General features: G+C 39.7%; 1 protein-coding gene across 3 annotated transcripts in view; it reads right to left on the reverse strand.

The window, feature by feature from the left end:
* FANCD2 (FA complementation group D2) overlaps nt 1-25,844 on the reverse strand; it is a 51,453-nt gene that overhangs the window by 7,497 nt on the left and 18,112 nt on the right. For all 3 annotated transcript variants that reach the window (XM_065933169.1, XM_065933171.1, XM_065933170.1), the window contains exons 17-39: nt 25,223-25,354; nt 24,104-24,214; nt 20,797-20,906; nt 19,644-19,704; nt 18,472-18,591; nt 17,961-18,034; nt 17,514-17,660; nt 16,888-16,988; nt 16,476-16,591; nt 15,348-15,456; nt 13,562-13,672; nt 13,189-13,301; nt 12,095-12,238; nt 10,711-10,824; nt 9,508-9,636; nt 9,250-9,368; nt 6,081-6,191; nt 4,875-5,005; nt 3,859-3,952; nt 3,111-3,230; nt 2,203-2,296; nt 1,456-1,527; nt 719-757 (exon numbers count right to left, since the gene is read on the reverse strand). In XM_065933169.1, the coding sequence (XP_065789241.1) occupies nt 719-757; nt 1,456-1,527; nt 2,203-2,296; nt 3,111-3,230; nt 3,859-3,952; nt 4,875-5,005; nt 6,081-6,191; nt 9,250-9,368; nt 9,508-9,636; nt 10,711-10,824; nt 12,095-12,238; nt 13,189-13,301; nt 13,562-13,672; nt 15,348-15,456; nt 16,476-16,591; nt 16,888-16,988; nt 17,514-17,660; nt 17,961-18,034; nt 18,472-18,591; nt 19,644-19,704; nt 20,797-20,906; nt 24,104-24,214; nt 25,223-25,354 (2,472 nt within the window). The remainder of the gene's footprint in view (nt 1-718; nt 758-1,455; nt 1,528-2,202; nt 2,297-3,110; nt 3,231-3,858; nt 3,953-4,874; nt 5,006-6,080; nt 6,192-9,249; nt 9,369-9,507; nt 9,637-10,710; nt 10,825-12,094; nt 12,239-13,188; nt 13,302-13,561; nt 13,673-15,347; nt 15,457-16,475; nt 16,592-16,887; nt 16,989-17,513; nt 17,661-17,960; nt 18,035-18,471; nt 18,592-19,643; nt 19,705-20,796; nt 20,907-24,103; nt 24,215-25,222; nt 25,355-25,844) is intronic.

Below are 25,844 nucleotides of genomic sequence, written 5' to 3' on the forward strand. Positions count from 1 at the left end.
ACCACACACACACTCAATGTGCAGGGGTGTTGCTCAGTTTGAGAATGAGGACACAGGGGAACTGAGGGGAATCCCAGCTCCCAGAGGACAACTTACTCTCAAAAGGAAAAAAACTGGGTAGAGCTGGGGAAGCACATGACCAACTGCCCAATTTACCCATCAGGAAAAGGACTCCCCCTTCTCAATCATTCCCTCACACCAGTGGGGGTGTGAGGAAAGAGGAAGAGAGAAGCCAGGAGACAACAGTATGGGGCACCATCTACTGGAAGGAACTGCTGGGAAAGGGGAGAAGCATCCTCCCTACTGCCCTCCTTAGCTCTTAACCCAATGAGTTTATCACCAAACCTACGGTTAATCCAGGATAGTCCCCTGGAGGATACCAGAAGGCCAGATCCTACATCAATGAAGCCACCCACGGGCTTTAAAAAGAGGAATCACCCACTCCTTCCTTCCTTCCTGTTGACTGGGAAGGAATGGTAGGGAGTGACTACTGCTCCTTAAGCCAATCACCCTAGTTCTAAGACTAAGTTTTTAAACTCATAGGAAAATGGGCTTCTCTGGTTATCCAATTAATATAGGAAAACATATTCATGGTCTTTTCTAGACTACCTATCAGCAGAGATTCTGGAGACTGGCTTGTGGGCAAGGTATTAAGCAATTCCACTCAGCTGACCCAAAGGAAGAATAAACACTAAAGAGGGCCCAGTCTGTTGCTCACCTTCAAACACGCATACAGAACAGGACGACTATCAAACACCTGGAAGATGAAGGACAAGAAACCAGAGCTGAGATCTGCTCCTCTGAGCACCCCAGCCTCTTCCCCACCGTGCAAGGCACAGCTCTGAGTGTTGTACACATGTCTAAAATGAAGGAGGTACATCAACATGTCAACAAATCAATCACAAAGGAGAATAAAGTAATCACTGTAACTGAAGTTCAAGAAAAGAGGGGAGCATAGAGGAACAAGGAATTGATTCCAACAGGGAATGTTAAGAAGATGGCATTGAAGAGATCCCAAATCTTGATGGGAAGCCTGAAGAAAGAGGCAGAAAGGAAAGAAAAACATTCTAAGCTGGGGGAACAGTCTGGGCAAAATCATGGAGTGGGGGAGAGCAGAGAATGTAAATGAGGGATGAAGAAGACATTCAAGTTGGAAGACGGAGACCATGGGGAAGGTGCACAGATTCATGGTGCAGTGATGAGCATGGGGGAATGATGGGGGAAGGAGTCATTAAACAGTAAACACTGTGGTACAGACTGGAAGGAGGAAGGCAGAGAAGGAAAAGACACCGCACGAAGCAGGGAAGGTGTTGTCCAGGATGGGCAGGGCACGGGGGAGATGGGGGTGCCCGACGAAGGGCGGGGAGAGGAGCTGAGGGCCCACTCTGGGAGTCGGGCCCCTGGCAGTTTCTGCAGTCGGCCAGTGAGATGGACAGGGAGCCTCTCCATACTCACCTTTATCAGGTTGATGAGGATACTGAAGTCTCGGACAGCCATGTTCCAGTAGAGGAGCTTCTCTTCATGAATCTGGGGGCAGCCAAATACACGGCATCTTTGAATTGCAGTCATATACTTCTTTTACCATGTTGCCACTAATACATGATTTTTGAACTACAGAGCTATACAGTGATTTAAACCAATTATCTTCCTAAAGAGATGTGGCAACCAGTGAACCCACAAGATGGTTCGGAGTCCTGCATATAATATGGTATCACTAAGGTACCTTATTGAGACCTTCTAAGAAGACAACTCCTCTTCAATAACTTACAAGTCGGAAAAAGCCTCTGCAACATATCCCTGTAGTTTCTCTGATTCCCTAAGTAAGTTCTTGCTCCCAGCAGGCTAGTTCTGTTCTGGTTAGCAGGTTGCCAAGGTCTAGGACCACAGCATCTGAAACAGGCTTGTTCACCTCATGCCAGCTCACAAGTTGCAGCTGGGTACATGAGGCTGCAACCAAAGATATTTTTTTCCAGACTAGCTCTATGGAGTCCAAGGCTACCCCCAGGAAGAAGCCAGGGAAAATTGCCTAATTCTCACTTCCAACTAGAGGAAAGGAAATCAAGAACTCTTTGAAAAAAGTTCTGGATCTCAGTAAGTCAAAGGAAATAGCTTAGGAGAAAATTCTAGACCCAAGGAGAAGAACCACTAGCATCTTCCGAATAATCCAGAGTCTGCTTTCTGAGGTGGGACAATTTGACTCACCTGCTGTGAATCTGCTGCTGTTCCAGCCTGAAGACCTTTCACTGTCTTCTCTAGTTCAGTCATCATTACTCGGAAGAAAATGATGAACGTGGTCCTAGAAGAGAAAAGTATGACACTCACACAATGATGCACTCATCACAAAGAAAGTCCTGGGAAGAAACCAGGGAACCCAAAGTGATTTCCCTCCCCACCTCTCAAAACATGCTTTCACCAGGGTCCACTTGAGGAGGATGTGAGAGCAAGAAGGATTTAGAAATGAGCCAAGAAGACGGCCTGTGAAACTATGGGGTTAATTTCACAAAGGGAGAATGTGGTGGCAGAGTAAGAGGAGGAAAGTAGTGGTCAGAAGATCCAACTTTTAAGTTTCCAGTTCTAAGCAAGCTCAATCTCTAAAGCGCATTCTCCTTATCGGTAAAACAGGGGTAATGATATCTACCTCACAGATTCATCAAAGGATCAAAAGAGATAAGGGATATAAGAGTGATTATAAACTATAAAGACCATATGAATATCAGATAACCACTGATACTTTGAGACACAAAACCCATTAACTGAGACATATATGGTTAGATACAATAATCACTGTATCCTTCTAAAGGTGGTTAAAATATTGTAAAAATAATCTCACACATAAAGGGTGAAAGCACTGAAAAAAGTTTGGTGATTAAATATCCAATGTCTCTAAAAACTGTAACTACTGAAAAGTCATTCCTCAATAACATCCTTTCATATGGGCGGGGTGAGGGATGCTTGAAGAGAATTCACAGCAGACATTCTGTATGTTGAACAAATGACTGCACATACCTCCTGTATCAGAACTAGATGAAGAGTAAGGTAGTTATTTGGAACCTACATACACTAGTATGACTTTAACTTAGGGAAAGGACTAGAGGAGAGAACTCCCTTACCTGGTCAGTGCAGGGAATGTGGAAGAGGCTTCTTTAGGAGAGTTGATCAGCTCTGGGACACCAACGCCAGCAATCTCCTCTATGGCCTTCAGCACACTGTCTGTGTGTTCCAGGTAGATGCTGCATTGATAGCCATAGGAGTATGAACACACGTTACAGAATTTCTAAATCAAGACTTCTTTATTGAGACATATCCAAGTACTAAGCTTTAAACCAACTGTTAGCAATTATTTTATTAATTTATTTTTCGCTACACCACACAATTTGCAAAATCGTAGTTCCCTGGCCAGGAATTAAACCCAGGGCCACAGAAGTGAAAGTGCTGAGCACTAACCAGTGGCTCACCAAGGAATTTCCAGCATTTATTTTTAATAAAATAAAGATTCCAATTACCTGTCAGGAGTAAAGGAAATGATGTCTCCATAAGAAATAGTTAGACATCTTGGAAGTGATGGCTCTGTCTTAGATATGGTAGGCAATATCTGACTCATGGGTTAACAAGGCAGGATACAACAGCAGACCCCTCCACTTCCTCTATGATTTGATTTACTAAAGAACTGACAGTATGAAACAGAACTAGAGGATCTGAAAGTCCACATATTCTAAATTACATTAATTTCACACCTATTTCACTGCATCCAAGTTATCATCAACCAAGATAAATTTCTCAGTTTTTGACCAGACAAGGGATCCTAACAGGGGCAAATGGAAGGCTATTTGGCTTGTGGACAAAAGCTGAGCCTCTTACCCAAGCAAAGACTGGAGCTGATCATTAGGAATGCTGCTCCTCTCTTTCTCTCCACTAGGCCACACTCGACAGAGGAACTGTTTGGCCAGGGAAGCTGTTGGTGAAACAAGACAAATTTCATTCATGGAAAATGAACTTGTTTTGCAGTCTTTGGGGGATGATTTTGCATTCTTGTTTTGAATGCAAAGAATGTTTTGCATTCTTGTTTTGCAGTCTTTGGGGGATGATAATTGATCAAAAAGGTTATTCTTTTACATTTACTATGAAATTCCTAGGCTAACAGACAACTTTGGGGGAGAAAAAGCTCTCATGAGTTCCTGTTCTATTAGTCCTTCCACCAGAAATAAATCCATTTCTCTAAGACCTAACTGTCCCACCCTCTTATCCTGTCTTGACACAGACATGAACCAAACAGACACACAGAGTAAGGGAATGCTGTTGGGCAGTGGGAAGTCCATCTCGGGTACTCCTTGGCAGGCCAATAAACAATAAACAGTATGGACCTCCAAGATTCATATAAAACCCTCCCCCTTTAAGCAACAGGAATAATAAAGGTTTTGCATTTTCTTCATGCTTTCTGCCTGTGCTGCCAATTAAGATTTATCAGTGAGATGCATTCTAAGAGCTATGTCAAAGATAGTTAAAGAAAAATATCAGGGATAGGACCAGACTTTTCTTTACACTTAATCCTGATTTCTCCTTTCTGTCCCATTTTATTAACTTAATGGCTTTTGTTTTTCTGTCAAACGTCTCAGATACTTAATAACAACAACAAGAAAGGAAGGATATGAATAAACAAAAGTTAAACAGCAAATCCAGCCAAGTAAACTAACCACACTCAGTTTAAGCCATGTCAGCAGAGCTCAGACATAGCTTCTACTGGGACTATGTCCTTCTTGGTATAGTAAGAGGGCATATCCACAGTGATGGAGAGACTTGCTTGTAAAATTTATAAGGTTCTAGGAAGCCCCAAGTTTACTAGTCTATTCATGAAGGAAGAAAAGAGGATCCATCACCAATCTGTCTTTTGTTCTCAGCAGGAGCTGTAGATTTCTCCAAAATGACCATCAAAAGTCTAATGAGATAAAGAGCACACTGGAAACTGGGAATGCTGGCATGGAAATTCTGCAAGTAATGGAAGCTCTGCCTGTAAAGAGACAATGAAGAAAACAAAACCCACCACAAGTATTACAGATGTGTCTAAATCCATGAATTATACAAGTCCACTGAAATGCTTGATGGTCTAAGCAGAATCCTCCTCATTTGCAAGGTGCTTTAGTAGAACCTTCTTTCAAGATCTTATAGAGAAATGTAACTTTGTATGGAGAAACCCAGGGTGTAGAAGCCTGACCCAGGGTATGGGGTGCTGGCATTGAAAAGTTACCCAAGTGTTAGCCTAGGCCATGCTGACTTGTGCAACCCTGGGTCAATTATTTGCTCTTTAAGGCATCAGGCAACACACTGAGTATAATGTTTAAATTATGGGTTCATAGGGACAAGGTGAAAGGAAATGATAAGGCAGAGCTTCTGATAAATGTATCATATGTGGTTAGCTTTTCATATTCTGAAGTAATGGCAGATGAAGAAACACAATTAATCTAAAATTGTAGTTATGAAAAAAAAAAATAAAAAAGTAAAATTGTAGTTAAAATAAAACCAGAGTCAAGTACTGACTGACTGGTGGAAAGTAAGTCAAACAAATTTAGACTATATTGAAAATGAAATAAGGTTCTAAAGGCAGACTGTGGACTCAGGGATGGCCTAGGCACTCAGGAGAGGTAGGGGAAAGACCAAACTGCTCTGGGTGAAGCTGGGGCAGAGGCTGAAACCATGCTCCCAGAGCTCCTCATCTCCTGTGTTCTCAGTCTAGGCTCCTCTTCTTTCAAGGTAAGGGAAGTGATAACTGACTGCTACCTAATTATCCAACCCAATTAGGAGACAGAGTAGGTACCTGGATAATCAAGAGTTGACTACAGATGGCTAGCACTTTCATCATCATTGCCTGAAAATGCAAACTTAACAGGATGAAGGACACATGAGGATTTAGTTTGATTTATTCAACAGTTTCTAAAGCTTCAGGATATATCTGAATACACAGATGAGAAAGCTCACATAAATGAGGAAAAGGCAGTGAAAATACCAAGTTATCTCCAAGAAATCTTGCCAGTTTTATTTCTAGGAATTTCTTTAGATAGCTCTCAGGGACATGTGGTCCAGCTCACCTGAGCAGCTCCTCCATGGATTGGTCACGCTCTCCTGGCTTCAGTCGGCTAGCAAGGATCCCAAGGGCTGAGTATAGTAAATTATTATTTTGAAGTTGACAGAATCCACTCCTAAAGGAAAGTCAAGGAAAGGCAGCCGAGCTCAGTTTCAGACAGACTATGTGGACAGCATTTAAGGATCCTGGCCACTGCTCTGTATCATCGATAAACCAACAGAAAGAAAAAGTACTAAAGCACTGAAGGTACGCAAGTGCTAAATCCAGTCACAGCTCTGAATGCCAGACTAGAAGCTGACGGGCACCCAAAACAGCCTCTTCCTAAGGACCTAACAGTCCTCCTCCTAGGTTTATTTCCAAGAGGAAAAAACTCTACTCTCCACATTTTAGAGATAGCTGTCAGTATTCTCAAAAAAAAAAACAAAAAACAGGAACAATTCTGTGAAACTGCTTAAATCAATGTCTAATCCATACCACATTAAGTCAAATCTTGACAGTTGTGTCTTCTGATTATCTTTCCTACTATCTCTTCCTTTCCAAGCGAAGACCATCACTCTAGGCGAGGCCCTTATCATCATCCCATGCATGGATCACGCCAACATCTTTTCACTGGTCTTTTTGGCTGCCTTTCCAATCCATTTAGGCCGGCATGTTGTTGCCAAGAGGATTTTTCTAAAACACTGCTTTCACTATACCATGGATGTGATCATAAAACTGCAAAATTGCCTCCCTGGACAACACTCAAATTCTTTCGCCTGACCTTCAAGGCCCAGCACAACCTGACCCCCTGGAACTTTAACTCTAGAAACATTTCCGCATCACCAGTGGTAGTCTCTCTTCCTTTCCACAAATTAATTCTGAGAGCCTTTTTTTTTTTTTTCCATAAATAGCTTTAATAAAGTGTAATGGACATACAGTAAACTGCATGCATTTAAAATGCTGAATTTGATCCGTGACTTATATACAAATCCAAGAAACCATCACCCCAATGAAAATAACAAATATATCTATTCCTCTTAATAGTTTCCTTGTATTCTTTTGTAATCTAGCTCTCCTTCCATCCTCCCACCCAATGAGAGGCAACCACTGAACTGTTTTCTGTCACTAAATCATTATGTGTTTTTTCTAAAACTTAATATAACTAGAATCAAAGTACTACATACTCTTACAGTCTTGGTGTTTATTCAGTATAATTCTTTTTTCATCCATGTTGTTGCATTTAGTATTCTACCACATAGAGACACTACAATTTGTTATTCATTCACCATTTTATAACATTTGAACTGTTTCTAATTTGAGGATATTACAAATGAAGCTCCAATAAATATTCATATACAAGACTCTGCAGACATATGCTTTCATTTCTCTTGGATAAATTACTACTTTTACTAGCAGGAAAATGGTTGGGTGGTTTGGTAGGTGTATATCTAACTTTCTGATGAACTGCCAAATGATTTTCAAAAGTGAGTATACCATTTTACAGTCACACCAGCAGCATGTGAGAGCTCCAATTACTCTATATCCTCACCAGCACTTGGCAAGATAAATTTTTTTACTGCATCCACACTCTAATTTTAATTTGTATTTTCTTAATAATTAACACTGTTGCATATCTTTGCATGTGTTTATTTGCCACCCACATATCTCCTTGATTAAGCATCTGTTCAAATCCTTTATCTGGCACTGTTTTTAAGTACTGAGGATATGATAATGGCTGATCTAAGCCTTCATAGAGCTCACAGTCCAGCAGGGAAGACAGATGAACAAATAATTATAATAAAATGTGAGAAGTTTTATCCTAAGAGTATTAGAAAAGAAGTGGTGATGACAGAGGCAGAAAGATTTACCCAGTCTAGGGGTCAGGGAAGATGGTCCTGAGGAACTGAAGTTTAAATCCAGATTTTAAGGATGAGTTAAAAAAGACTGGGGGGTGGGGGGCAGTCAAAGAAGGTGAAGATCCTGGCAGAAGGATGAGTATGTGTGGAGCTGTCCAGGTAAATGCTCTATGGGGTGCTGAAATTATTTCAGTATAACTGGAGGGCAGAGTGCACCACAGTGAGTAGAATAGCAGGAGTCAGATAATAAAAGTCCTCAGAAGCTAAGTAAAAGTGACTGAATTCAAGAGAAATCTAATGGCAATCAGAACAAAGGTGGGCTAGGATACGATTAGATTTATGTCGGGAAGATCACTTTAATTGCTGTGTGAAGGGACCAAAAGAGGAAAAGTGGAAGTAGAGAGACCAACTGTAAAGCTGTTCTAGATCTGGTGAGAGATAACAGGAGTCTGGAAGCAGTGGAGAAAGAGAGGACAGGTGGCCATCTAGATGTAATCAAGAAGATAAACTCAACAGGATTTTGTGAACAGATGTAGAACAGAGAAAGGGTAGAGAGAAGGAAAGGAACAAAGAACAACTCCTGGCTTCTAGCTCAGGCAACTGGTGGGGCCATCTGTCTCGCCAGGGAAAGCTGAAGGAGTGGTGGGGAGGATGAAGCACGTTTTCGATGTGATGAATCTGAGCTGTCAATGACACAGCTATAAGGAGGAGTTGAGTAGGCAGTTGGGAGTTAAATCCCTGTAGCTCAGAAGTTAAATTTTAGCCTGAATTTAACTTTGGCTGAGACTGCCAAGACCCAGCCCTGAGGAACAAAAGCATGTAAGGAACACACCTCCCTCATTTCTACTCTTGTCCATGCCATGCCTTACAGTTTCTTCTTTTGCCTCCCCAAAGCCATCTACCCTCCAAGGACCCCATGAAGTCCCACGGTTTCATGAAGGCATCCCTAGACACCCTGGCTTACATTGCCTACAGCTCTTTACCACACAATCTGGAATTTATCTATAACTTGTTTCGTAACAACTTCTTACAACACTCTCTCTGGTGCTATTAGGGAAAGAGTGTCACAGCAAACTAGCCAAGAATCAGATGGCTAGATTTGTTACAGGTTAGAAAAGAGCAAAGCATCTGATTTTCAAAAGAGTTAATAACAGATAAAGCGTGCCAAACCAAATGAAATGATGCAGACAAAAACACTCCAGAAAGAATAAGGGTCGTATTGACACAACCTTTTGGAGTCCTTTTCTTCTTTTCTACACCTCAGTGCCTTGGTGACTGTCAGGTAGAAGCAAGGACATTCTTGATTATCTCTACCTACTGTACTTGCCACATACTTACCAAGCAAAAAGCCCATGAAAAATCTGCAGTAGCCTCAGATAGCAGGAAGACATTATGTGGTACTCTTGACCTGTAATTCCGGGTCCATCAACTACACCATGATTCTCAGCAGTTAAGCACTACAAGGGAAAGGTGCTTTTAAGACTGTTGCTTTAGCAATTGCCTTCATTTTCTTTCAAGATTTTTCAGCCAAAAATGAAATCTCTTGTTCAATTAGCAATTTCTAAGTCTCTATAATGATTAATATAGGCTTCTGACCTGAAAATAGTTGTGAATGTTCTCCAGATGATTACACATAGGGTTCAGCAGTTGAACAACCCTAAACGCGATTTCTGGGGCAGATCTCTGGTGGAGATGTGAGAATCCAATATTCCGGTTTCCTTTGCTCTATAATAAATTCAGAGTTACTAGGGAAGACACTGTTGGATAACTTCTTTGAAACTAAGAGTCTGTTATGACTGGCCCAACCTGTGCCAGCAGGTAGAGCAGAAAGAAGAAACTAGGGATATATTTTGACAGAGGAAACTCAACTCAGTCTACAAATAACCAAGAGATTGGCTTTTATAGAGTACGCAGTGTTTGAGAGGAGACTTCTCTGGTAGCTCAACTGGTAAAGAATCTGCCTGCAATGCAGAGACCCAGGTTCAATTCCTGGATTGGGAAGATCCCCTGGAAAGGGATAGGCTACCCACTCCAGTACTGTTGGGCTTCCCTGATGGCTCAGATGGTAAAGAATCCACCTGCAATGAGGGAGACCTGGGTTCAATCTCTGGGTTGGGAAGATCCCCTGGAGGAGGGCATGGCAAACCACTCTAGTATTCTTGTCTATAGAATCCCCATGGACAGAAGAGCCTGGCGGGCTACAGTCCATAAGGTCTCAAAGTCAAACACAATTGAGCAATTAAGCACAGCACAGTGTTTGAGAAGTACAAATCCCAAACTACTAATGAGATAAAGCTCACACAAAAATAGAAATAATTTAGTCTAATAAGAATGTAGACCAAATATTAAATTCAAGAAGAATCAAGTATCTGGGTATTTTAAACATTTACACCTAAACCTTTCACATTTTGCTGTTCCTATCATCCACTGGCTTCCCCAGATGCTACACGCATTTGTCCATTAGATATACACTCAAACTTGTGGACTGTTCTAGACAGCCAACTACTATGCTGAGCCTTGGACAAGGGCTGTTTGGGAGGGTATTAAAACCAAAACCCAAGCAAAGAACAGGATTCAGGAATTCTCAGGGCATTTGGAAATACATCTCATTTTGGATGACTTTTTTTGTTTTCTCGGTTTTAAGAGTTCCTTTCTAAAGCAAAGTGACTGTGGGCTGGCAACAGGGCTGCTACCACGCTACCCAAAAACAATATCAGAGAAACTGACAACTTATTCACTACTAAGACCTCTTTGTTTCCAAATCTACAGGACAGGCCCTGTGCTCCTATCTGTATTAACCTTGAGGAAGGGGACTCTCCTGGCCACAGGTGTTAGCATGTTGTCCAGCTTCTGGGCAAGATCTTCCAGCAAGAAAAGCAGTTCAGGGGGCTGAAGTTGCACAACTTCTGCAGCCTGTTACAAGAAAGGAAGAGAGAATAATTCCCAACATGCTCTAGCCATCTTCTGGGGACACAGTTCATGTTTTTACTGTCTACAATGTGTAAAGAATCTGATCATTACCAAAAGGAAGGGGGGAAATTTCCCCCACCTTACATAAATGGCTGCTGTGCTCTGTCAACAAATCAAAGCCATGCATTTCCTAAGTAAGACAAAATTTAAAACTATTAAATAGGAATGAGGCAGTATAGTTTTAGAAGACACATTTCTTCTCTAGAAATAAATGCCTCTGGTATCGCCTTCCAGCTATGGACCAGTGACGCCTTTCCTAAATACCTTGGGATTTTTTAAAAAAATGACTAATTCAAGGAAATTTTGCTTTTCTCTGTTCATTAAATAGTCCTTTTGCATTTTCTCTCCCTGAAATGTTTCACTACTATTAAGATAAGACTGGCAGAATCATTGTAAGTGCACTGCACTACCAAAAACAGAATGGGTCCAATGCAGTCTCACTTCAAATTTTTCACTCAACCGTACATTTATGGAGAATCTCCAAGTACAGGCTGATGTAGAAATACTGAAAAAACAATACATTCTTATAAAAATAAACATTCTTATAAAAATCTATGGCAAAAATCCACACCATTTCCTATAAAAAATTTTTAACCTGGAAAACCTCTACCCTCTGGTAAAATCCCGTATCAAAAGGTACCTACTCTGTGTAAATGTCCTCCACTTTCAATTTCATTATAAATACCATTCTGTCCTCAGAATTTCACTGGTACTTGGTTCAGATCATCCACATAGCATGTATGAAGGTTGTCTGCTTGCTTTACTAAATTATGAAGGTGAGTAACATGCTGTATGTACTACTGAATTACCAGTCTAGGTGAGTGGCAAATACAAAAAAATTACTCAACAACTATCTCATGGACACTGAACAAATATCATGAGAAAGTGACAAGAACACTGAGTAACTAATAAACCCAAAGAGTGCTGCTTTATGAAGTAACCCAAACAGCTGGTTATTAGTAACTAAAGTAAGGATCACACCATTAGCATCATCTTCTGTAATGTCTAGTGTACTATAAAAAAAACCCGAAACTTAGATTTATAAACATCACGATGATGAGGATAGTTATTCATCTACACTTTCACATATAAAGGCTTTGGAAGTCAGGGTCCAACTTCTCCCAGGGTCATGGTGTTTTTTGTGAAACAGGAAGAGAGCTGGGGAAATTCCTGAAAAAAGATTAAGTTCTGGGATCTCAGTTCTGTCACTTACTTCAGTGTGCATTTCAGTATCTAAGATGAACTTGGTCACAAGCCCACAACGCAGAATAGAGAAGATCTCAATGTCCAGCTCTCGGAAAAAAGCATGGTAATTCTGTAATGACACTGATGTCTTTTCTTCTTTCCCTTTGAATTCCTAAAAAGTACGAGTAACCAACAGAACAAGGCTTCTATATTAATCTAATTTTAAATGAAGGTTTCAAAGTGCAGTTAAGCATTTACTTTATACAAAAAGTTACACTTCCTTACATTCTTTTTACCAACTTTCTTTTACCAAGGTCTCAAAATATTCCCCAGACAGAGTACCTAATGTAACACTGGGATATAGGTTGCACATTGAGACTTTTGGTTGGTTTCCACTTAGGGATGAACTATTAGGCAAATCAAGGTACTATGGTGTGGACCAGAAAACTGTGAGCTTAGGGACCAAAAAATCTGGCTTCAAACCCTTGTTCAAGCACTTATTAACTGTATAACTTCGAACAAGTCACCTACTCTCTCTGGGTCTTAAGTTTTCTCATCTATTATATATAGGTATCAATACTAAACTTGATTTTGGGAAGATTAGAGGAGTTATACATAACAAATACTCACTAAACAACAGAAATAATTGGGATCTATGTGGTTTAAGCAATTTCACAAACCAACTCTGTGAGTGGTACAATTATAGGAAATTGTTAAGCATCTGTATCAAGAAATTACTAAGCATTTCATGTTATCTCAATTCACTGAGAAGGGAATAATCTGGGATCAGAAGAGGAAAAAAGGCTAAAAGAAGTATATTTAGAATACATCCAAAGACAGAACTTGATAATTGCTACGAGATAATTCAAAGTACTCCTGGGGTGCAAAAAAGGGAGTAATATGATCAAGAAAATAATGAGAAGAAGCAGTGTGTGGTAGTGACAAATATTTCGAGTCTCACCCAACCTCTGCTACTGAGAGGGTCACTCCAAGGCCTAGGAGAGTTTGTTCACCTCTCCTTTCCATAACTTTTCTCTCTGTAAAATGCATAGGATAATGCTGGCCCTTTGCTAATTTCACTGGGTTGTTACACACCTTCATAGAGACCCATCATTCCAATACCTTTTCCTGCTGGCTCCTCTCAGCTGGTGTAGGGTCACATTCTGAATTATCCTCCTTTGAAAGCACATCAGGGGAGGATGTTTTGCTGCCATCTGCTTTTCGTTTCTTTCCTCCTTATGTTTCAAGAGGAGAAAAGTAACTGAAATAATCAGTAATCTTGTTTGCAAAATATCACTGCCTTCAAGAAACAACCTGCTAAAGACTACCTAGAGATGAACGAGGTTAACTTTACGAACCTAAGTTACAGTTCACTGATAACCATGCTAAAGAAAGGGTTCAGTTATATAATCTCTCCAATTACTGATGAGGCACATAACCTCTAAGTCAATTCAACACAACACATAGGAGGACACGGAAGAGGAAAAGAAAATACCTGTCTTTCCTTGTATTCTGATTTTTGCTGAAATGGCAGTACTGGTATGAGGTGCTACTTCTAAAGTTTCCAAGTCAAAGTTTGCAAGGGGAGGAACATAGTCTGGGGTGACTGAAACAGAACAGGGAGGTCAATGTATACCAACCATACACACTGTTAAGCTTGAATGATAACCACCCAGGTAGCTAAAGACTAGTTTCCAGAACTACCAAACATGGCTGACTATCAGATGCTTTCAGGTCATTTGACACTAACCATTTTGGCAAAGTAAAATGGCCAAAGATAACTTATAGAAATATTGCATTAATTGATTATGGTCAATTAACATAAAATAATTCTAAATAAAATATATAAAGCATCCAAACAGTTAAGAACTAAAAATAAACTTACATTTAAAATCTAAAGATAACATACAGATTGCTAACAAGCACATGAAAAGACGCTCAACATCACTCATTATCAGAGAAATGCAAATCAAAACCTCAATGAGGTACCATTACACACCAGTCAGCATGTGCTATCCAAAAGCCTACAAGCAATAAATGCTGGAGAGGGTGTGGAGAAAAGGGAACCCTCTTACACTGTTGGTGGGAATGCAAACTAGTACAGCCACTATGGAAAACAGTGTGGAGATTCCTTAAAAAACTGGAAATAGAACTGCCATATGACCCAGCAATCCCACTCCTGGGCATACACACTGAGAAAACCAGATCTGAAACAGACACGTGCACCCCAATGTTCATCGCAGCACTGTTTATAATAGCCAGGACATGGAAGCAACCTAGATGCCCATCAGCAGACGAATGGATAAGGAAGCTGTGGTACATATACACTATGGAATATTACTCAGCCATTAAAAAGAATTCATTAGAATCAATTCTAATGAGATGGATGAAACTGGAGCCCATTATACAGAGTGAAGTAAGCCAGAAGGATAAAGACCAATACAGTATACTAACGCATATATATGGAATTTAAAAAGATGGTAACGATAACCCTATATGCAAAACAGAAAGAGAGACACAGATATACAGAACAGAGTTTTAGACTCTGTGGGAGAAGGCGAGGGTGGGACGTTCAGAGAGAACAGCACTGAAACAAGTATACTATCAAGGGTGAAAGAGATCACCAGCCCAGGTTGGATGTATGAGACAAGTGCTCGGGGCTGGTGCACTGGGAAGACCCAGAGGGATCAGATGGGGAGGGAGGCGGGAGGGGGGATCGGGATGGAGAACACATGTAAATCCATGGCTGATTTTCATGTCAATCTATGGCAAAAACCACTACAATAAAAATAAATAAATAAAAAGCAAAAATAAATAAATAAAATCTAAAGATATTAGCAATATTCGGTCACATAGTAGTTTGTTTTACACACAATTATTTAGATGAGAGCCTGAGAGAAGCTCTGTGTTTGCCCCAGAAAATCAAGCTAGAACTGTAAAACAAGTTTTCTTAATGGTCAGAGGGTATCAAGAGGCCTCTCAGCTTTACTCCTGACGATGTTCAGGAAGGTAAAGGGCACTGTAAGTTTGAAGTCTGAAGAAGCAAAGTAATTTACAAAAGCCCAACCAATGTTTTGTATCTTATTTTTTCTCAAATACCAAGGTCTCCTGGAGAAAACAATGGGAGGAAAATGGCTGTATTCATTTTTTAAAATTTCTGCTGAGCAAACATTTTCTTGTCCCACATGAGTTGGGGCAGCTATCACTAAGTCTGCTTAAAGGCCGTCCTCCACCTCCTCACCACTGCCCAGCAGGGTGCCCCGCGGGGACCACTCCCTCACCCGCCAGGTGCTTCTCCAGGAGTTGCTGCAGTTCCACAATGTGCTTTAAGCGGGTGAGCACCTTCCCCTTCATCTCGGGCAACTTCTGCCGACAGAAGGCATTAACCACCTGCAGAAGTACAAATCACATCTGTGAACTGTTCAGATTTTAACCTCATTTGCATTATTCAGCAAGAGCTAAAAGAGCCATTCAGTGAAAGGATCTGTGAGCCTAGTGAGCAATGTCAAAGTCTTCTCAGCAAGGTGTGCAGAGAAAAAAAGCCCTGGGCCGATACAGGAGGATCTAACTTTTAATACTAGTTCTACTTATTCCTAGCTAAGTAATAAGGCAGAACAGTTCTGCAGCTAGAGAGTACAACCTTTGGTGAAACAAGTCCAAGGTCTGCTACTTACTAGTTGTGTGACCTTGGGCAAGTCTTGAACCTTTCTGAGCTTTTATCTCTTTAACTATAAAATGGGAATGTAGTTGTGTGGATTAAATGTGAACAAAGAAACTAGTTCAGCATTTGGCACATGTGTTTGATAAATTTTAATGACTTTGAACTCTCTGTACCTGCAATTTCATATGTATAAAACAAGGATAGTAATACCTACCCTGCCTATATCATAATACAGTTGTCAGGAAAAGAAGGGACCATTCAAGTGAATAAACAGTCTTAGAAACAATATGCATGAGAAAGGAAATGTGATATAGATATAAGATGTTATTGTCATTTTTAATGTATTTCATTATTATTGTGCATTTCATTAAGTACAAATATATTCTAAAGGATGGTGAAAACTATCTTCACTTGATCTCACTAAATCAAAATATTAAGCACATTCCTATAAGAAGGAACAGTATTTTCACAGTGGAGAAGGTGAAGTTATTCCATGCAGGAAGCAGAATAGTGTGAAAAGGCTTGAAAGCAGTATAAAATGGGCAACATTAAGTGAATTCTAAGCATTTTGATTTGGCTACATTAAGAGGAACATGTGATTAGGGAAGGGTGGGACACAATCACAGAAGAGACACACAGGGGTTAGAGGTTGGTGGACAATTTTTAAGGAGTCTCACGGGAACCAAGAAAATAGTTTACTTTCTAGAGAAATTACAGACAGTAGGTGAGTCCCAGTAACTCTGCTCACCTCTCGGAACCAGTTGAGAGTAAGAAATATGAGTGAGCACAGGAACGAACGCTCTTTAACAGACATGGACTGGAGTCTCTCTCCAGGCTCCAGGTCAGTGAGGAATAGAGGACAATCTGAAAGAGAAGAACATTTCTAATCTCTTTTAGTTGAAGTCAACAGAAGCTGGATGCTGCCCCCAGAGCTAGTCTCCTTCTACTTATTTCCCCCTTTAACTAGTATTTGAAGGTCAAGTTTCACTTAGTCTCAAAAATACCCTCCCTACCACGCAGCAGTCAACAAATATAATTTAAAAGTCTCTGTGAAGTTAGAAAATTCCCTCCCCTCCCCCCACAGGTACCAACGTACCACTTCCCCTAAGTTTACCAAAGGAAGGCTACAAAGAAGAAAGAATGGCAACTTCACTCTATACCTAATAGACCATCAATCTCCTCCAAGTTCCCATTATGCTGTCTGTCCACACAGAGTCTCAGTAACCGGAAATAGGGAGCCAGGCACGATGGAGAAACCAATCTGGGAAAGAAAATCCATTTCTAGATCACAGTTTATAGACATATTAGTCCATGTTTATAGAGAGCCCAATCTGGTAATTAACGAGTTTTACCCAAAATAAATGTCTACTTTTAAAGTCATATGACCAAGAACGTAGTGGAAGCTCAGCAAACAGATAACGAACTGAAAGGGAAGAAGACACAGGTAAGCGTGAAACGTCCGCAGTAAGATAAAGTACAGGTTAGACGGAAGGAAGGCACATGACTGGCAAAGGCAGACAAACACATTCCCAGGTGGGAAAAAGGAACAGAAACAAAAGCAGCCTCACAAAGTATCTGTTGGCTGTCATGAGCCATTGCAAATCCCAATCCCAGGATCTGGGAGAAAACAAGGAGTCTGATCCATTCTTGGTAATACATCCAAATACCACCTGTCTTGGGAGAAATCCTTTTCAATCAAGTTGCCAACAGATTACAAGAACTGTGGCATTCCTTGTGAACATTCAACATACCAACAGAGGTTTTAGGGAAGAAAAACTATACTGACTTTTGGTCTGATTCCTGCGAAGTCAGTGTACTCCCATCTTTCACAAAGTCCTGAGAGAACAACAGTGGCAGGAGGTTGATGACAATCCCATCACAACTATCGTAGTCTTCTAGTCCGTAGAGCGCTTTCACAGGAAATGGATAATCACTGCAAAGAGAACCCAGAATCTGAGGTTCCAGCATCAGCGTATGGCAACTCTATGGGAAAAACCACTAGAACAAACCAATCTTCTCTATCATGAGGAGAAGTGAGAAAGAACATGTGAGGAATCTTCTAGCAATCCTAGAGCTGGGACTGCTGGGGTGTTGGGGTTGGGAGGAGGGAAGTTGGAGGAGTAGGATAGACTTGGCTGAAGTTAAAAACAGTCTGAGACTGGTACCAGTTATCGACATAACTAACAAAATTTCTTTACCAATACAACCATGTCAGTGGGTAAACAGCACTTACCCTTCTGGAACAACACAGGCATCCACCACAAACGCATCTTGGAAATCATTAAAGATGGTCTGCCCAAGCCATTCCTTCAAGAAGCAAACAAACAAAAAGGTGGGTGTAGCCCAGGGTGTACATCCTATAAAACCCTAGATAAACTATTAACCTTTCTGAATACTGTTTCCTCATTTCTGAAAAGAAAATAACAGTAATACACACTGCATTATTCTGATGTGGAATAGACATACTACATGAAAAATGCTTAATACAGTGCCTGGCACAGAATAGATGGTGGCTTTTAACAACATCATTAACCAAATGATCATGATTCTCACTCTTCGTATGTGAAGGAGGCCTCAGAGGAGAGGCCTGGGGCAGAGTGAATCAGAACAGCCTTCCCAATTAGAATATGGGAGAGCTCACAGGCAGATCTGTTTTCGCAATACAACAGAGAGAAGGATTTGAAGAATGTACAGTAAAGCAGCCCTTGAGCTTCACTGTTTTAAGAAAAGATACTTGGTCTCACCAGGGCTTCTGGAGCCAGCATCCTTCCATGGATCAGGTTGGCAAATTCATCATAATAAAGTCCAGAGGCCTGAGGAGATTGCTCACTGCAGGAATGAACCAACTGCAGCAAGGAGATCACCTGAAACAGTCGAAGAGAGAGAATGGTTCAGTCCTTGGGTTGCTGATGGTTCCTAATTAAAAACTATTCACCCCATTCAACAATAAGTTTTTCCCTTTCTAATTTCACTGGCAAAGCTCTCATCACCAACTCTCACCTGAGGTTTCTCCTAAACTTCCTGACCAATCCATTTCCTTTCAATCTTACCTCTTTTCCAATCCATCAGACACATGAACCGGATTAATTTTTCTAAAGCAAAGCTTGGATTATGCCATTTCTATGCTAAAACCCTTAAGGACTACCTCTGTGTAAAAATTAAATCAAAATGTCTTGACTCACATTCAGAGCACTCTGTTTTCTATCTCCAAACTAGCTGTATCTCCAGCTCTCCAATTATACACTTACTTGTCCCTATGCTCTAGTCAACCTGTTACTCTTCAAACATGGCCCACCTATTTTGCTCTCTAGGAATTTACAATTTAATTAGGAGATCAGACAGATATAGAATTAAAATAAAACCCAAGTCAGGGGATACTAAAAGCCAAATGAGTAGTACAAATTACAAGAGCTATGAGTTCAGGAAAACATATGTTGAAAAAAGAAGCACTCTTTGGTAAGGTGACAGTTGTTGCTCAGTTGCTCAGTCGTGTCCAACTCTTTGCGACCCATGGATCGCAGTGTGCCAGGCTTCCCTGTCCTTCACCATTTCCTAGAGCTTGCTCAAACTCGTCCATTGAGTTGGTGATGCCATCCAACCATCTTGTCCTCTGTCGTTCTCTTCTCCTGCCTTCAATCTTTCTCAGCATCAAGGTCTTTTCCAATGAGTCGGCTCTTTGCATAAGGTGGCCAAAGTACCGGAGCTTCAGCTTCAGCATCAGTCCTTTCAATGAATATTCAGGACTGATTTCCTTTAGGATTAACTGGTATGCTTTCCTTGTAGTCCAAGGGACTCTAAAGAGTCTCCTCCAACATCACAGTTCGGAAGGATCAATTCTTTGGCACTCAGCTGACAGTGACCAGAAGCAATTTCTCAGTTACTCATAAACATATCCAACCCTAAGACAAGAACTCACCTGGGTGCACTCTTCATTGCTCAGGTCTCCACTCCCTGAGGTCAAACTGGAAGATCTATCTCTAAAAACAAGTTATTTTAGATTCACTTTTGTAATATTTTGCAACAACCAGCAATACATTTTTAAAAATTGCCCTCCCTAGGATTACGGTGGAGATGAAACTGCATGAAAGCACAGCCAAGTATTTATTAAGGCCTTACAAAATGTGGACTAGAGCAAATGACGGCTACCTTAGATTTTTTTTTTAAGTGTACACTAACTAAATTAGTAAAAATCATAAGAGCAAGCACTTTGCATTGTTCCATCTAATGCTCTCAACAACTCTATAAAGTAAATACTATTAATATCTTTACTTTACACATGTGAAAATATAAAGGCACAGAAAGGTAAAATGACTTATCCAAGATCATTCAGCTAAGAACAATGGAGCCAATATTTGATCCCAGGCAAGCAGTATAGCTCCAGAGAATGAACTTTTAACCAATATACTATGCAGGCTCTACAGATTACTAATGCTAACTCTAAGGATGTTTCTTGAGCTCTGAGGAATTCATGACAAATCATTTCCAAGAAGCATGAACTAAATTTCATGACTTCACAACAGTAACAACTTATCAAGCCCCAAGCTTCTATTAGATGTTATAATTGTGGAATCAAAGAACTAGTACTAGGAGGGAAGATCCACAAGAAGACTTTATTTCTATCACAATTAAAATAAATTCATTAATTTTTTTAAAAAAGAAGACTTTATTTATATCAAACAAAGTGTTTCAGCTAAGAATAACACAATAATGGAGAAACCTGTATTGTCTAATGCTTAAGATTGGAGCAGATACAGAAAAAAAGCATCCCAGGAGGATCAGGGTTCCCCTTTTGTAGAAACGATTTCTAAAACTTAATTTCTTAGCAATCCCTAGTTTTAAACAATGAGAAAGTAATGACTATAATCACAATTTTGTAAAAATTATAGGTAGCATATACAGTCAAGATTAAAAAGAACATGGAAAAGTAACAACAAACATTTGCTAACTTCTCTTATTATGGTTTTAATTCTTCTGTTATAATGATGTCTAAACAATACAACACTTTATTTTGTAAGACAGCAACCTGATTAACCAACCATGAGCCACGGAATCAGAATCTCCATACATACCTAGCTGCTGCCATGACGCCAGCCATGGTGACAGCACCAACAATACCAATCAGCTTGTACTTGAATATGGTGCTAGAGAGCTGTTTCCGTATCACCAGGTGCATGTCATCCTGCAAGGAAATAATGGTGACGATGCTGGAATGGCACAGCAAAAGAGCCAAATATTAGAACCAAACAACCTAGCACAGCAAGGTTTCTATCATTTATTAACTGTGTGGTCTTTGATGAGTCACTCAATCTTTTTGAGTCAATTTTTTTCATCTATAGAATGGAAAAGGTTTTGCAAGGATCAGAGACCAAATTACAAAAAAGTCCAAGAACAGTGTCTGTCATATGGTAGACATTCAATAATAATAGATATTACTGTTACTGCTGGGATAGTTGCTTGTTATGGATAATGTGAATTATCATGTCGTTGGCCACTCAGGCAGACATAATCAAACAGAAAAAAAAGCACTTAGGAATAAATTTAACAAAGGAGGCAAAAGACTTGCACATTGAAAAAACATCAAAACATTACTGAAAGAAATTAAAGAAGACCTAAATAAAAGCAAAAGTATTCTATGTTCATGGAACTAAAGACTGAACACTGTTAAGATGATGATATGCTCATTCAATGTAATAATTTAAAAAATTCTAACAGTATTTTTAAAATATTTGTTTTTTTAGGCTGCACTGGGTCTTAGTTGTGGCTTGTGGAATCTTCACTGCGGCATTAGGGCTTCTTAGTTGCAGCATGTGGGATTTGGTTCCCCAACCAGGGATCGAACCTGGGCCCCCTGCGTTGGGAGCTCAGAGTCCTACTCAGTGGTCCACCAGGCAAGTATCTCTAACAGCAATTTTTACAAAAATAGAAAAACCCATACTAAAATTTATATGGAATTTCAAGGGACCCCAAACAGTCAAAATAAATCTGAAAAAGAACAAGTTTGGAGGGCCCACACTTTCCAATTTCAAAATTACAAAGCTATAGTAATCAAAACGTGCTACCAGCATAAGCACATTAAGACCAACAGATAGAATAGATCCTAGAAATAAACCCTCACACATATGGTCAACCAGTTTTCCACAGAGGTGCCAAGCCCACTCAATAGAAAAAGACAAACTATTCAACAAAAGGTGCTAGAGAAAACTGGATACCCACACACACAAAAATGAAGAAGAACCCTTACCTTATACCATATATAAAAATTAACTCAAAGTGGATCAATGATATAAATTTAAGAGTTAAAACTGTAAAATTCTGACAAGAAAACATAGGCGAAATTTTTCATGACTTCAAATTTTGCAGTTTTAAAAAAAATAAGCATGACACCAAAAGCACCAGCAACAAAAGAAAAAAAAGATTGAGTGGACTTCATCAAAACTGCACCAAAGGACACATCAAAACTGAAAAGACAATCCACAGAAAGGGAGAAAATATCTGCAAATCATTTATCTGATAAGGGACTAACATCCAGAATACATAAAGAATTCCTACATGTCAACAACAACAAAAAATAACCCATTTAAAAAGTGAGCAAAAGGACTTGAATAGACTTTTTCTAAAGAAGATATATAAGAACCGATAAGCATACAGTAAGATGTTCAACATCATTAGTCATCTAATGATGACTTTCAAATTTTCATCTGGAAAACAGAAATCATACCACAATGAGATACCACTTTACACATACACTTATCAAACAAGTGTTGATAAGGATGTAGGAAAACTAGAACCCTCTATTGCTCATTAGAATGCAAAATGGTATAGCCACTGTGCAAAACAGTTTTGTGGCTCCTCAAAATGTTAAATGTAGAATCTTCATATGATTCAGAAATCTCACTCCTAAGTATATACCAAGTATATAAAATAGGGACTCAAAAGTAACACTTGTACGTCAAAGTTCATAGCAGAATTCTTCAATATAACCAAAAGGTGGGGAAAATCCAATATCCACCAATGGATAAACTAGTTACAGTCTATATATACAATGGAATATTCAGCTATAAAAAGGAATAAAGTTCTGATATATCCGACAACCTGGAGAAACTGTGAACACATTATGCTAAGTGAAATAAGCCAGACACAAAAGGACAAATATTGTATGACTATTTAAATGAAGTACCTAGATCACACAAATTCATAGAAAGCAGGTAAGAGGTTACTAGACTATAAAGAAAGGGAAATGGGGCGTTATTACTTAATGGGGATAGAATTTCTCTTTGAGATGATGAAAAAGTTCTGGAGACAGATAATGGTGATGGTTGCACAACACTGTGAATGCACTCAATGCCACTGAACTGTATAATTAAAACTGGTTAAAACTGTAAAATTTATCTTATGTATGTTTTACTGCAATTAAAATAATGATATAGCTCTATTATTCCGGTTATGATGAAATCTTCAAACTATACTGCTAGATGAAACAAGCAAGACACAAAACAAGAGGATAAGGTGTGGAAAAACAGGTATATGGGTAAATACAAATTTGTCAATGCTCAGCACATCTCAGAAAGCTATAAGCTAGTAACAGTGATTGCCTTTAGAGAATCTCAGCCTAGAGGACTGAGAGGGAGGATACATTCTCCACTACCTTTCCATATCTTTTGAATTTTGTACCATGGTGTATACTACCTTGCCAATTCTTCAAACTTAGGAAAAAAAGGAAAAAAAAAAAAAGTTGTTCAAAGACCAGTATGGATTACTGCCACGAGGTGGCGCTGAAGATGCAAAAGAGCTATGAGTTGATCCAACCCAACCTTTAGACACTTTGCTTGGCCTTGGCTTTTTCAGTGAATGGTGTTCACAAATTAGAGAAGGACCAGACGGAGCTCACGTTAGATGGAGTTGTTCCTTACAGAACAAGAGTAGCCCCTGTTTTTTCCATGGCACTTGGTACAGTACCTGAATGGCTTTTCTGACTCTGTTTCATAAAGAGCAGATTACAGGCTCATTTCCATACCAACAGTCTGAGCTCCTAAAGGGCAAGTCTAAAATTTATCGACTGTCTTGGTGCTTGGTATACAGTAAGCATTTAATGTTTGCAGGAGGAAAAGAATAAACAAATACTAGGATTATGGCTCGGAAAGGCAATGGCACCCCACTCCAGTACTCTTGCCTGGAAAATCCCAGGGATGGAGGAGCCTGGTGGGCTGCCGTCTATGGGGTCGCACAGAGTCGGACACGACCGAGGCGACTTAGCAGCAGCAGCAGGATTATGGCTATGTACTTTAGTTATACTACTACACAGGCTGTGGGAATTCTGTTCAACAAATTTCAACTGAAGAGGTTTAAAAGATTCTCTCTCAACACACTGTCACTTACCTGGATGTGACTACTGGCTTCATGCTCTTTGCTAAATGCCAGTGTGCTGAGAATACAAAAGAGTTTTCGTATTTGCTGAGGGGACATATTATCTAGATAATCCAGAATGCCCTGGGAGAAAAAAATGTCAATGATGAGATTAGCAACTAACTTTTCTTTTTCCTTTAAATAAAAAAATGAAAATTCTCATAAAAGGCACACACACAGATAGCCAGGCATGTTTCACAAAAGCTCAAGTTCTCTAAAACTATGCCTCAGAGCCAAAAGGGTTGATATTCTACTTAGTCATCCTAACATAGCTCCTAATTCTCCCTATACTTTTTCTCCACGCTTCCCTTTTTCTTAGTGAAAACAATATTCTGCCAAAAGTTATGTCTCTGACCTTATTTCTCAGCTTGTACTCCATGAATTACTTATTCTTTCTTTACAGATACGGAAGGACTTAAGTCAAACTCCATTAAAACCCTTTACCAGCTCCCTCTTGTCTATAAAACAAGAGGCTTGGTACTTAAGACCCTTCACAATCTGGTCTTCGCCTCCCACCTTACCCACGTACCAGTCATGCTGACCTCACTTGTCACCTCTCAAGTGCATCATGCACGTGGGCACTAGTGTGCTTCTGTTCAAACTATTCTCTGCCCAGACATACTTATTTTTTCTTGACAAATCTCTCCTACCTTTCAAGAATCACTCTAATGTTATCTCTTATTTGAAGATTTCTCCAGTTTCCCAGGCCAAATTAATTATTTCTGCTCTGGTGTATCTACAGCACTTTATTAGAGAATTCATCATGTTGTATATATATAGTGACTTACTTATATATCTTACTTTCTATCATCAAAGGCAAAGACTACCTTTTATATCCATAGCACCCAGAATAGAGCCTGGCACATCATTAGGTATAAAGAAGTATTTGCTGAATTAATAAATATACAGACAGATGAGTTATTTTTTCTATTATTTGCCCCATTACCCCACCTTCATCCCCTCCACTTCTACAAATTATAGTGCTCGGTATCTTATGAGAAAAAATAAATTGCTAACAAGTTATCAAGAGTCTCTGAGATATATGTAAGAAAGAAAAATCATTCAATATATGTCAACGGTAGGACTATATACCTTCACAAAGACAGCATTCATCCTCATAGCAGATGGGCTTAAAACCACCAACTCGAGGAGGACATCCAATGCAGCATCAACTTCGACTTCATCTCCACTGCAGACATGGGCCACTAGGGCACCAATCACTTCCTGTGCAGAGAAAAGTCAACAGGACTGTGTGAAGCTAAAATACAGCACGGTCCTCTTCTTTTAGATGATGACAAACCTCTTCTGGTTTGTGCCCGAGGCCATTTCAATCTCAACCTGGTTAAAATCCCAACCCACCTCATTCTATCACCTACTTCTATAAACTGGTTTCATTAACATTATATTCAGCAGGTTAAGGATTATGTCTCTAACTACACTATCATCCAATCTTGATTTAGTCCCCATATTTCACTAGTGAGCACTATCTAAGCCCTCGGGATTTTGCTTCCTGGTATAATCTTTCTTTTTTCTCATAAGTGTCAAATATTACCCATTAAATTGTTGTTGTACTTAATCTATTAAAATTTACTGAAAAGGTGGCACTCAAGAAGCTAAAGGTTTCAAAGTTTTTTTAAAGTTAGACTTATTGTTTCAAGTAATCGTGGGTCATGATGGTGTCTCTAAGACATTACGATGGTTCTCCACAAATGTC

The sequence above is a fragment of the Muntiacus reevesi genome, chromosome 4 (genome assembly GCF_963930625.1).
Source record: "Muntiacus reevesi chromosome 4, mMunRee1.1, whole genome shotgun sequence".
Classification (NCBI taxonomy): Eukaryota; Metazoa; Chordata; class Mammalia; order Artiodactyla; family Cervidae; genus Muntiacus; species Muntiacus reevesi.